Source organism: Buceros rhinoceros, unplaced genomic scaffold, assembly GCF_000710305.1.
Source record: "Buceros rhinoceros silvestris isolate BGI_N320 unplaced genomic scaffold, ASM71030v1 scaffold21437, whole genome shotgun sequence".
NCBI lineage: Eukaryota > Metazoa > Chordata > Aves > Bucerotiformes > Bucerotidae > Buceros > Buceros rhinoceros.
Window position 1 is genome coordinate 1 of NW_010420715.1, and position 12,112 is coordinate 12,112.

General features: G+C 44.2%; 1 protein-coding gene across 1 annotated transcript in view; it reads left to right on the top strand.

Annotated features, from left to right (window-relative positions):
- Positions 1–172: 172 nt before the first annotated feature.
- The window catches only part of LOC104496317 (slit homolog 3 protein-like), a gene marked incomplete at its 3' end in the record, with an annotated part of 50,811 nt that continues 38,871 nt past the window's right edge, over positions 173–12,112 (top strand). The window contains exons 1-2 of the mRNA XM_010139409.1: positions 173–287; positions 1,814–1,938. Coding sequence (XP_010137711.1) covers positions 173–287; positions 1,814–1,938 — 240 coding nt within the window. The remainder of the gene's footprint in view (positions 288–1,813; positions 1,939–12,112) is intronic.

The following is a 12,112-nucleotide window of genomic DNA, read 5'->3' on the forward strand; positions in this document are numbered from 1 at the left end:
CAGCAGTGTGCCCAGGTGGCCCAGAAGGCCAGTGGCATCCTGGTTTGTGTCAGCACTGGTGTGGCCAGCAGGAGCAGGGCAGGGATTGTCCCCCTGTACTGGGCGCTGGTGAGGCCACACCTTGAGTGCTGTGTCCAGTTTGGGGCCCCCACACTTCAGGAAGGATGTTGAGATGCTGGACTGTGACCAGAGGAGGGCGAGACAGCTGGTAGAGTGTCTGGAGAGCAAGTCTTACAAGGAGCAGCTGAAGGACACAGTTCAGGGACCCCGGCAGAGCAGGGTGAACGGTTGGACTTGATGATCGTAAAGGTCTCTTCCAACCAGATGATTCTGTGATTCTACCTGCAAGATGAAAGTAGCTGAGGTATGTCACGTTCCACCCCATCAGTGCCAGAAATTCAGATAGAAGGATGACAGCAGTCTTTTATTTCCGTTTTTTGGATTTATTACGTCTTGTGTATTTTTCCTCATCATCGCATGTGGCACTCTGCAGTCAGTGGCCCTGACAACACCTCTGTCAGTACAGGCTCAGGTGCTTTTCAGCTGACACTCCTTGGTACCCATTTCTGACTTGTTCTTACCCCTGTTGGTGCTGTGCAAGTACTCAAAGTTAACAGTGAAGGTTTATGTCTCATGCAGGTCAGTCCGAAGCAAATCCTTCACTGGGAGCTATTTTTCCATCGCTAGTTTTGGTAACCTTCTAGAGCTCCACCTTCTCTCACACATCAAATATAAGGTGCTTTTCTTCACTTCTGTGATGTTTCACAGTTTACTCCTAGTCATTTATCATGTAATAACAGAAGCTCTGTGCCCACTTCTGATTAGCACGGGACCAGTTTTAAATTATTCTAAAATGCATTTCCTTAAAAATTAAATTAAATTATTTTAGGGTCTTTAGTGCCTTAAGCCCTTTTAAAGTGTAAAGGTTTATTTTTTACATGTAAAAGCTGTTAACTCATTAATACTTGAAACGTAGCCACTTCAAAATCACCATTTCTTTGACTGTAAATCACTGTCAAAATCAGCTTTCTCTAAAATCTCAAGAATAAAATACTGATTCACCTGCTACCCCAGATGTACTTAGTGTTGGTCTGGTCGGTGTTCGTTTTCCTGCTCACCCACAAACGTTACTGCTTCTCTGGAAAGGCTCTGTTACAAAATGTGGTTTATTAACTGATTTAAATACGGCCACGTGTATTTACCTGCATACGCTTACACCCTTGCATGTTTGCCTGTGCTGCATTTTGCCAGGGCAGCTGAGTGTTAATAATCATTCTTCTGGGCAGCACAGGAAGAAGAGAAGTTTTGAACTTTGTTAAAATTAAGGGTGGTAGAACACTTTGCACCTAAATATTCCCATAAGTGTCAAATTAAATCTTTCTTGCGCGTGTTTTTTATTTCTGCTGTTGCATCTACACTTTCATTCTTGTTACCACCCATGGAAATGTCAGGTTCCCCTGGGGCTGCGGAATTGCCAGCACTAGGAGAAGGAAAAATTGTGCAAGCCATATATATATATATGTATATGTATATAAGCCCACTCTCTGGAGGTTCCCAATGTGTTTTTTCAGAGCTTATGTTTGCATGGCCAGAAGAGTATAAACATCACTGAGACTTTCCTAGCACTTGATTTAAGTGCTTAAACCCTCTCTGATCCCTGGGAATCCCATGCTGTTCTGTAAATTTGCACCCGCAGCGTGTGTTTGTGCCAACGCAGGGTGAGGATGCGTTAGGGAAGGCTGTGTGGTGAGTATGGGAAGTGTTAATTTTGTAATCCGGTTCTCCGTTAATGCACTGCGTTTTGCCTTTCCAGAGCCGGCAGATATCAGTGTGGTGTCCAAGTGTAACCCCTGCCTCTCCAGTCCCTGTAAGAACAACGGGACCTGCGCCAATGACCCAGTGGAGTTTTATCAATGCACTTGCCCTTTCGGCTTCAAGGTATGGCTACAGCTGAACTACTTCAAAAGCACTGAAGTGTTGCACACCCCTTCTGTTTTCTTAGCTGTTGTACCATGAGAAGACAATTTTACAGGCAGGTGAGCTCAGAGGCTCCCTTACTCGGGCAGATTGTGCGTGACCTTTCAGCTGCACCAGTACAAGTTTTGTCCTGTGCAGTCGGAAAGGCGTTTCTTTTTCCCTGTGCTGTGACTGTATAGAGCCTCCTGAGCAACTTGCTCTGGTTGACTCTGTTTGGAGCAGGGGGGTTGGACTAGATGATCTCTAGAGGTCGCTTCCAGCCTTGGCCATTCTCTGGTTCTGTGATGCAGACATCCGCGAAATGGCACGTTGACTTCATCTTCCTTTTCTTTTGCCAGCAACAAGATAACTGTTTCACATCGTTAACACTGCTTTAGGCTACCAAGACTGTGTCTCGAAGTTGATCTGACTGGAAATGTAGCGCAGTAGCCAGTAGCAGAAGGATTAAGCATAAATCCTAAATGAAGCATACGATCTGTTCACAGCCTGGGGGATCGGATGTTATGGCCAAAGAAGTAGGTGGCATCCTGTCGACTGTGATTTTATTTGCCTCGTTGGGTATTTCTTACAGAGGCTTGGTCAGTTGAAGCAGATGCTCGTAAAACACAGAGTAGTGAGAACCATGGAGGGGTGGGGGGGTGTGAAACAAGGGCAAAAGCAGAGATCCGTGTGGGAAGTACGCACAAGTGTCCGTGTCTTACATTTCAGGTGGGATTTAGGAATTAGTCGGTTCTGATGATACCATCATTTCCCTTCTCTGTTTGCCCAGGATGTATCCCAGATGGTAACAAAGTATTTGTGGTAGATCCTTGAAACATTACAAAAGGGACGATGTAAAGCTCATTTCCTCTATTGCACCCCAGTGCCCTCACGCCTACCTAGTACCCAGGAATAATAACAATTCTCCTAAATAACTGATAAATCCATTGGAAATTTCCTTGCATTAAAAATCCTTCCACCATTTGGCATATCAACCAGCAGCTTTTCTAGGATCTTAAAAGACCACCTTGTCAAGAAGTCGTTTAACTGAATCTGCTTAACTTGGTAATGGTTGGTTTGTCTTTGCAATGAGGGAGGCTGTGGCCGTTTCTCTCCTCAGGTTAATAACGGAACTGTCATTTTAATTTGATGTGTAAGATAAACCAGGGTGAATTCTTCAGATGGGAATGTGGCTGCTGGGATAACATGAAAAGTAAATGGCTTCAAATCTCGTAGACAAATGCATAAATCTTTGGTACGTCTTGCTCTGGAAGGCGTGTATCGTGGAGCAGGTGTCCAGGTTATCCAAAACAGAGATGTGTTGGTTAGGAGCATATCTCTGTCTTTTTTCCCTTAGTTTTTTTGGTTCGTTTGGGTTTTTTTACGGTATTTCTGTATTAGCAAATGCACTGGTGTAGATTTATTCTGCTAGAAGACACGTTCACAAAGGCAGGAGCTATTAACAGGAATAATCCTCTAGTTATATTACCCATTGCCTCCTAGTGCCCATTAGACCTCCGTATGCATCGTTTTCCTTAGAAGGGTTTTGATAAACTCGCAGGACTCAGTTTAAACATGCTCAGAGAGCACCCAGCTTCTCTCCTCTCTCCCACACCTTCTCAGGTAACATTCGGTGAGTGAACGCAAAACCTAAACCCGCTGGTGAGCTCGTAAGCACCAGCCCGTCCCCCAGGCATGGCAGAGAGCAGACAGGCGCAGGCCTGGCACTCGGAGCAGGGTCCAAAAACACTGGCTGGGTGGAAATTGAATAAGCAAAAAAGAGCTGTGTGTCTTTACCACAGGTTTTTGAATAAAAATGAAATATGACAGGTCCAAATGCAAACCATATGAAAGGAGCACTCTATCTACCACGCAGCTCTCCACCAGAGATTCATGCTAATTCAATAACAATACCTTGCTTCCTTCTCACCAGCCAGCACCAAACAGCTCTGTCCATCTGGAAGCTATCTCCCAGACCTTGATAAATTGCCCTAAATCTGCCCTCTCAGCATTTGTTTTTCCTTGTTTGATGTAGATTTTGAAAAAAATCCTGTGTGGAAGAGTGCATCAATAAAGTGTAAGCCCACCCTTTTTTCAAATGTAAACTCATTTGGATGAGCTGTCGGCTTTATAACCTTCCCTGGAAAGGGCCAGGCAGTTACAGACCACTTTCTGGGGTTCCTACACCCATGCCAGCCTTCAGGAAAAAAAACAGTTGGCCAGCTAGTAGAAAGCCACTTAAGTTACCAGTTGCCAAACTGGTGCCTGATGGAATCAGGAACTTCTACCGGTAAACTGTCACTGGAAAAAGCCTACAGTCTTATTTTTCAACTATCACATTGATGATGACTCCAACTCTTATTTTTCATAATCGCGAAAGAGATGTTTTTGTATTGAATGTGTATCTTATGGGCTTTTAGCGACGCGTACTGCTGCGCGTGATGGGTTCAAGTAAACCCGGCAGCCGAGAGGCCAGCGGCCCGAGCAGTTGTGTTTGATGAGGACACGTGTGACAGCTGTCTCTGCTGCTGCTCTTTGCTTAAAATGGGCGGTGAATGTGTTTGCTGTAGATCAGCCATGGTGAAAGGGTGCTTTAGGGGTTGCTCTTTGGGGACAAAGCCCCAAAGGCAGTGGGAGATGGTGTGAGAGTGACACCTACGGTGACTGGCTGCTGCACAGGCTTCAGCCCCAGGGTGTCACCAGTGCTGGCAGGAAATGCCTCTTAACTCGTGAAGCTGGTGTTATCATATTAAACACAGACATAGGTGTAATTATGCAGCAGGTTTTTCTTTCTCTTCTCCATAGTGTTCTTTGAAAGATTATTTAAATAGTGTGTGGGGGTTAGATGGTGAGGTATGATTACAAGCAGAGAAACGAAGCTTTCTTCTGCTCTAACCGCTGCTGCCCACCTGCCGTGCCAGCGTGTGTGAGTACAGCGAAACAGATAACGGTACCACACTGACTCGTTCGTCCTGCGGAGTGCATGGCTTTTATGTGTTCCCACTGATTTGGTGAAGTCGAGTCTATGGGTGTTAGAATTCAAGAGAATAATCAAACTTGCAAACAATAAGCCATTGAGAAGGAATTTTCCTGAATAGCTGGAGTAACAACTAAGGTGAGCGAAACCCACAGAGTGTATTTTGCCGTTGCCATATCCTGGAAATGCTCTTTTGGATTCTTTGGCTGATTTTTGTGTTTTTGATATTTGGGGTTTTTTCTTAAAACTGAAGTAACACCAAGTGAGTAGAGTAATTTTCTTTCTTCCAAATAGTTATTTGTAGAACTGGGGAAAGAGAGTTTAAAATACATCTGTGTTTTCTCTGAAATGAAAGAGCACTTCCAGGGTGGCCTGTGAAATGCGGTACCTGCCTTGGCACTGCCACAGCCTCTCTGCCTGCTCAGAGCAGGCTGGAGCCGAGCTGTTGGGGTGCAGAGTGTTTGTCAGCTCTGGGTCCTGCTGTAGCAAAAGCTGTCTGAAGTGGAAAGTGAGGATCAGCAAAATGAGTGTAGCACATAGCCCACACTTCAGGCAACAGATGTGATGTGTGTCTGTGGTAGAGTTGCTCTGCTCTGTACATTTTATCCAACTCTATTCACCTCCCTCTTGAGTTCAGCCAGTGTCCTGACTTTTCTAGCAGCACTGCAGTACTGTGAGGGTTCAAGCAATTTCACCACTCATCTGGAACGACAGATACAATTGGAAAAATCCTGGGTAAAGCTCTGGGACTTCGGAGAAGCAGTATTTTTTGCAGCCAGACTCTTGTGGTGGGAGGCATTAGAGTGAAGCCAGAATGATATTTAGTGAGGAAACTGGCTCCAAAGTTCTCCTAGGAATTTGGCTCTTTGTCCTCCCCACCCCCTGCTCCGGGTTTTCGTCCCTAGAAACAGGGTTAGAAATTGAGGATCTCAGAGCAGAGTGTCTCAGGGATATGCAGGATTCGTGTCTACCACACGTTGTACACAGAGACAACTGATGTGCCAGCACTTGAGCGAGCGGACGTAGCTGAGCAGAAGCTGTGGCTGGGCTAATAAGCAGATTTGATCAGTGCAGACCCTGTACTGTTAGCATGGACTCGGTGCTGCACTGACTGCATCGTTCGTTCATGCGGGTGTGCGTGGCCTCGCAATGACGTTTGCTGTAGTTGCACTTGCCATGTCGATGGGTTCTGTAGCGTTACACAGATAATCTGTCCAAGTCCCAGAGTAGTGGCTGTTTGAGGAGTATGCAACGCAGATCTGATCTTGAAACGTAGACACAGTGGTGTTTGCTCACGTACAGGTAGCCTGGCTGGTTCTTCGAGCTCAGAGCTGAGACAGCGCAAGCTTATTCCAATGGGCCAGGTTCTCAGTTATGCTGATTTGGGTAGGGTTGTGCAAATGTAACCGAGTGTAGAGGTTGGCTGCTGATACGTGCCAGCTTTGTGAGAGTCCATACGTAGTTTGGTAGGCTAATATTATTTGGAAATGTAACTCTGTGCTTTAGTTCCATTGGATCCATTAGCATATGCACATAAGTCCCCATATGCGTCATTCAGGGCACAGATAAATCCCTGCGCTGGAACTGCAAGAGGAGGAGAAATGGGAAGGAACTCTTAAACCAGCCTGGCCTCACCCCGGTGAGACAGGAAAGCAGATGGCTCTGCCTTCACGTGTTGCTCTGTCGTGGCCCCTTTCCTCTCCCGGTGTCAGGGTCTGGGGACAGGCAGTGGAATGTAAACTCAATCCAAGTGTTCACAGGAAGAAATCAGTGCAGCAAAATACTGTTTGAGCACAGAGATTTGGCCTTGAACTTTCATTCTAATAAGTTCTCCTGGAGCATGTGTTTATGTGATCTGGGATGTTTTATTTTGTGTTTGTTTGGTTTGACCGTACTTAAAATACTTAAATGGATGTTGAAGAAGCGTGTTGTTCTCTTAGTAAAATAAAGCAGAAAACCTTCAGGCTTTCAGAGAGAAGTAATGGCTGGCCTCGTAAACTGAGCAGACCTGTACTTATGTGTATGGATTTTTAGGGCAAACACCAGTGTTAGCAGTAGGTGGTTATAATTTCATATAATGCTCCTAGGGCAGAAAAAACCTCACAGAAATCACAATATTTTCCTGTGTATGCTTATTCTGTAAAACTTCCCAGGCATCAGTCAGATTCGTGTTTGTTTCTTTTTGCCCTTTTTGTTACATTAGGTCTAAAGAAAACAGAGATTTTCATCTAGAAGCACAGAAAAATGAAAGGCTTAAGGCAGGATTACCGCCTGAGTCGCTGGCTGAAAGTGGTGAGGCATGCACACAGCCACGGCGAGCCTTGTAACAAACGTGGTGATGGACCGTGGCCTGCCCTAAGGAGGGCTCTTACAGTAAAGCCAGCTCAGAAGAGTGTTTCCATTTTTGTTAGGCCGACAAGAAGGCAGATGCTGAGCAGCTCCAGGCGTTTGCCGTGTGTGCTCAGGGCTGCCGCAGAAGTAGCGAGCGGTTACGGTGCAGAGCAAGCTGTGCCGGGGTGGGCACGGTCGTATTCACTCTGTCGTCACTGTGGATCATTCCCCCCGCACTTTGTTTTCGCTACTGCTTTTCTGGTCTAGTTCTAACTGTGTTGAGAGACCAGACTTCCAATCTTTCTTTTCCCAGGGTAAAAGAGAAGTTTTTATTGGCGTTTAGTCTGAGTTTCAGGCTTATGTTTGTCTGGTCCTATTACACTAAATAATAATTTTTCTTCCTCTGTGGTTTGTCTGTCTTTCAGGTGATTGCTGGTTGCTGTAACTCTGCTTAATCAAGTTCTGTTTAACCAGCTCTTAATTTTCAGCATCCCACCATTTCTGCATAATTGAATCAGTTGAAGTAGTTGGTCTCAGCTGAAAATCCTTATTGTTAGACTTTGTTGTGATTGTCTGACATCTATTATCCATGAGGCTTTCTTGGCATCGACTGTGCTTGGCTATATGGCTTTGGGGTTTCTTTTGCCGTCCAAGAACATGAAGAGAGGTTGTCCTAGGAGGTTAATTGCTTTATTTTCCCCTTTCCTTTGGGGATGATTGAATTGGTGAAGTTCTACTGTCAGCAGGCTCAGCTGAAAAATTTTCTTTACCGTGTGAAGGGTAGTGATATAATGCCAGACTAGCTTGAGAATTTGTGGATGACTGTGTAGTGGTACATGCACGTCCACTGCAGGGTCCACTGACAGCGCCCAGCTCCAGCGCTGAGCTGGTGCCGGGCAGACGCCTGCTTCCGTGGCCCCGGGGGTCCCGTCCTCGTGCTTGCGAGTGCCTCTGAAATCAGTGTGGTGTGCTCTTAGCATCTTAGCAGGCAGGTTTGATTTCTTTAGTAGGCTGAAAAATTCATTTGCATGTTTGATTCTGAAAACATTGCTGCCAGCCTGGGTTACCCATCGCGGTTACCAGTGTGGTTACCAGTGGTGACTGGTTCACGTCTGAAGGGATTGCTGCTATCTCTGAACTGGCAAGCGGTGTAGGGGAAGCTTAACAGAGCTTCCGCAAGCAAAGCAGATTATGCTGACGTTTTTGCTGATAGAACATGTATTTCAGTGTGAGACCTTTTATCAGAACAGAGCTGCTCCAAACCAAAGACCTGCATCCTTAACAGACAGGGATACACCAGCAAAGGTTTCTTCAAATGGACTGTAACTCTCCAGCACCTTTATTTCAGGAATCTAGTGAGTTCTTTGGCGAGAGTTTTTGGGGGTTTTTTTTTAGTCACATAAGCCCTGCTTCATGTTAGGTTTCACGGGGTTCCTGCATGTGATGTGGCCCTGCTCCATCACGCAGGCTGTGTTCAATACCTGGACTGTTAGGCATGCCTTGAGCAGTAAGTCTAAAATACAACAATTATATTTTCTTTTACTTCTTATTAATAGGAATTGTGCTTTCTATATGAATGTCCAATCTTTATAACTTTCTCTACAGTGTTCACATTAAAAGAGAGGGACTGGCTTTTGTTAGCCCGAGAGGGAAAGTTTTGTGGGCACTGCAACCTATGTTTTAAAATAGATAGGCCCTTAAGCGCTTTGACGGTACTGAGAACATTGTTCTCATTCATGAATATCGGTTGAATTAGAGACTACATCTACAATATCTAAATGTCCTTTTTTACATTAAATATTTTGGGTTGGATTTTATGTACAGAGGCAACCTAGGGGAAAATCACCTATTTTCAATGTCACTTATTTCCTTCTACATCTCCCAAAGTATTCACCCAGTGAATCTGCGTTAGCCAGTTGATCGAGTAACCTTGGCAGCTCTAGCGCACCTGCCCCATCCAGTTCGGCACTTCTGGACTCCGTTCAGATACGTGCTGCATGAACCAACTCTGTGACAGATCAATAACGTATCTTCTGTCATTGATTAAAAGCCCAAAAGACCATTGAAACCCAAAGAGCTTATGTAAGGAGAGCTTTAGAAGGACAATCAGGATTTACGTGGTAATGAATATAACTGCAAAATAAACCTCAGATGTCCACTGAGAATTAAATTTCATACTCACAGGAGAAGAACCAGAGTTTTTTTAAAAATAATATGATGAATCCATGCACTTTGACTTTGACAGGCATATTCATGATTACTAGCTACAGAGGTAATGGAAGGTGTATTATACCCTGGAGGATCATAAATCTTACTGATTTAAATAAAATGAGTCTTAAGAGAGCAGAGTTCGTCTAATTTGCTATAAATTGACAATTGTGATTTATTAACAAGGACAAGGGAGTCACTAAGAATTGCTGCTGCCATGCCCGATTATTGTTTAATCAGGTGCCAGATGAAGCTAGACTGGCGCTGGAGATAACTACAGAGTGCTGAAGATGGTGGGGTGTAAATAACTATCATCCGTATTTTTACTTCAGACACTAACACTGAGGAAGTTTTCAGAGGGACTTAAATTAGCCAAAGGGCAGGGGCAGCAAGAAAACCAGTATCAATGTACCTCCTTTTCGTAGTCTAGCTTCTGTACTCTTTAGCAAACAGTATTTCTCACGATGCCTGTGAGCAGCGGGCGCCTTTGTTGTGTTGTGCCAGTGTAAGTGCCGCCGTGTAAGCACCGAATTGCTGAACTAAAAAAAGAGATCAGAATTGTTGAAGTAAATTCAAATTTATTTTAAAACTTTTTTCAGAACTAGAAATGGATCAAATTAATTACTTTTCATGGTAAATTAATTGCTTGTAAACATCAATCCTCAGAAGGTACATTTTTATTACTGCATTGGGACAGATGACTAAAGAGAAATGGTTAATCTGCCAGCACTGTGAGCACCCTAACCTAGAGGCATCCGAGGCATGGATGAGTCTAGCGAGGTCTGCATTCAGGAGGAGCAGTCACAACTTCTTTGTGAACGACAGATGATCAAAATCTTTCAACTTCCACCTGGCAATCTACAAGCAATCCCATCCAAAATTCCTGCGATATTATCCATGCCTTGCCAAATGATTTGTATATGTGCCTAAGCAGATGGATCTAACATAGACCCTGCCAGCTCTTGTAGTTGTTTGACCTTGCCAGGGAGCATCATCTACAGCTTTTCCAGATTAGCCATTACACCCATGGCCAGAAAGAGCGTAAACAAGGGAACAGGATCACTTGGACCTACTGAAGAGCATCGGGCTGCTGTGTGTAGGTATCCGTGTGTAAGCCGCCTCCATGTGTCTTAATATCGGTGCTATCACAGTAAAATAACTGTAGAATAGTTCCCAATGCTGTATTTCTTAGCTCTTCCTGCAAAAAGAATTTAGATTAATTTTATGTTTTTAAGTTAGTTTTGTTTTTCACTCAAGTTGCAGCATCTCTGTTTATCTGATAACTAAGTATTCCCTTCACAGAGCTGAGTAGCTGTTTGTGGTGAGTGCTGAGCTGCCCCTCGAGTCCTTTGTGCTGCAATTAGCATAAGCTGAAATACTCACTTCCACAACTTGCTGTAGGATTTGCAGCACGCGTAGAACTTCTCACAATCTCATTATAGCAAATACTGGGTTTCTTTGCAGTGAAAGCCTGTAATGTACACAATCATGAACAAACGCTGAGAGAATTTTTCCTACCAACCTTGTAATTCAGTGTATTGTCTGTGAAGCTGAACTTAAGACATTGTGTTTCCTTGATTCCTGATTTTCCTCTTGTTTGGTTGGGTTTGGGGTTTTTTTTGTATTTATGGCTGCTAAATGTATTTATTATAGGGAAACTGCTGAATACCTCATTTTTATTTCTTAGCTTAATTTTCTGGTGGAATTGAGGTTTATGTGATGAGACTTTGTTTGCCAGACAGTTCTTTTCCTTCCTGCCCTGGGAATATTTCAATTTACTCTCCAGTTTGACTATTTATCTCAGAGGGATGAAGGTTTGAAACAGTGAAAGACGACCAGGTAAAGCTGGTAAAGATGTCATTACGTTAAAAGACTGTGGCATCAGTTTGTACCTTGTTGGGTAGCTGGATGCCATAACTTCAGGAAAAACTTTTATCGTAGTTCTCACTTTACTAAGCATGAAAGAAGCAAAGTCAATTTTAAAATCCATCTGTTCAGACTGAATTCTCTTCCTGTGCTGAGTGTCTGTGTCATTTCTGAATGCTTTTTGCCCCTCTCCTCTCCTCTCCTCCCATCCCATCTTATTCTTTTATACAAAGCATCCGGAATCATGACTTGTTTACAGACCACGTTTAGCCCTTCACTCTGCTGTTAGACCTTTGCAGGTCTGAACGAGTCCCACTGGCACGTGCAGGCAGTCAGCATATATCAGAATTGTCCAGAAAACTGTGTTCAATAAAACACTTCCCAAGCTCTGTGGGAGCAGAGCAAAGCTATATGCAGTACCTGTAAGTGTCCCTTTTTTCTTAATTTCACATCGTCAGGGGGTTAAAAGCTGGCAGATACTCCTAAGTTTAAACAGCGTTGCTGAATACACGCTCCCAGAGCACGGTGTACTTTGTCTTTCTGTGGATGTTCCTTCAAGCCTGTCATGAACTCCCGACCAGGACTCCCGTCAGAGAAGTGCATTACTGATCCTGGGACTGAGCGCTGGATGTGGGTGCATTACTTCCACGAGTAGGAATGTGAAGCACTAGGTGTGCGTTACAGTGTCTTTGTAGCTGGTAATTTTGTCCGATTTCCCTGAAAGTTTTAGCTGCATTTAGAGCTTGATAATTAAGTTGTTTATGAAAATTTCCT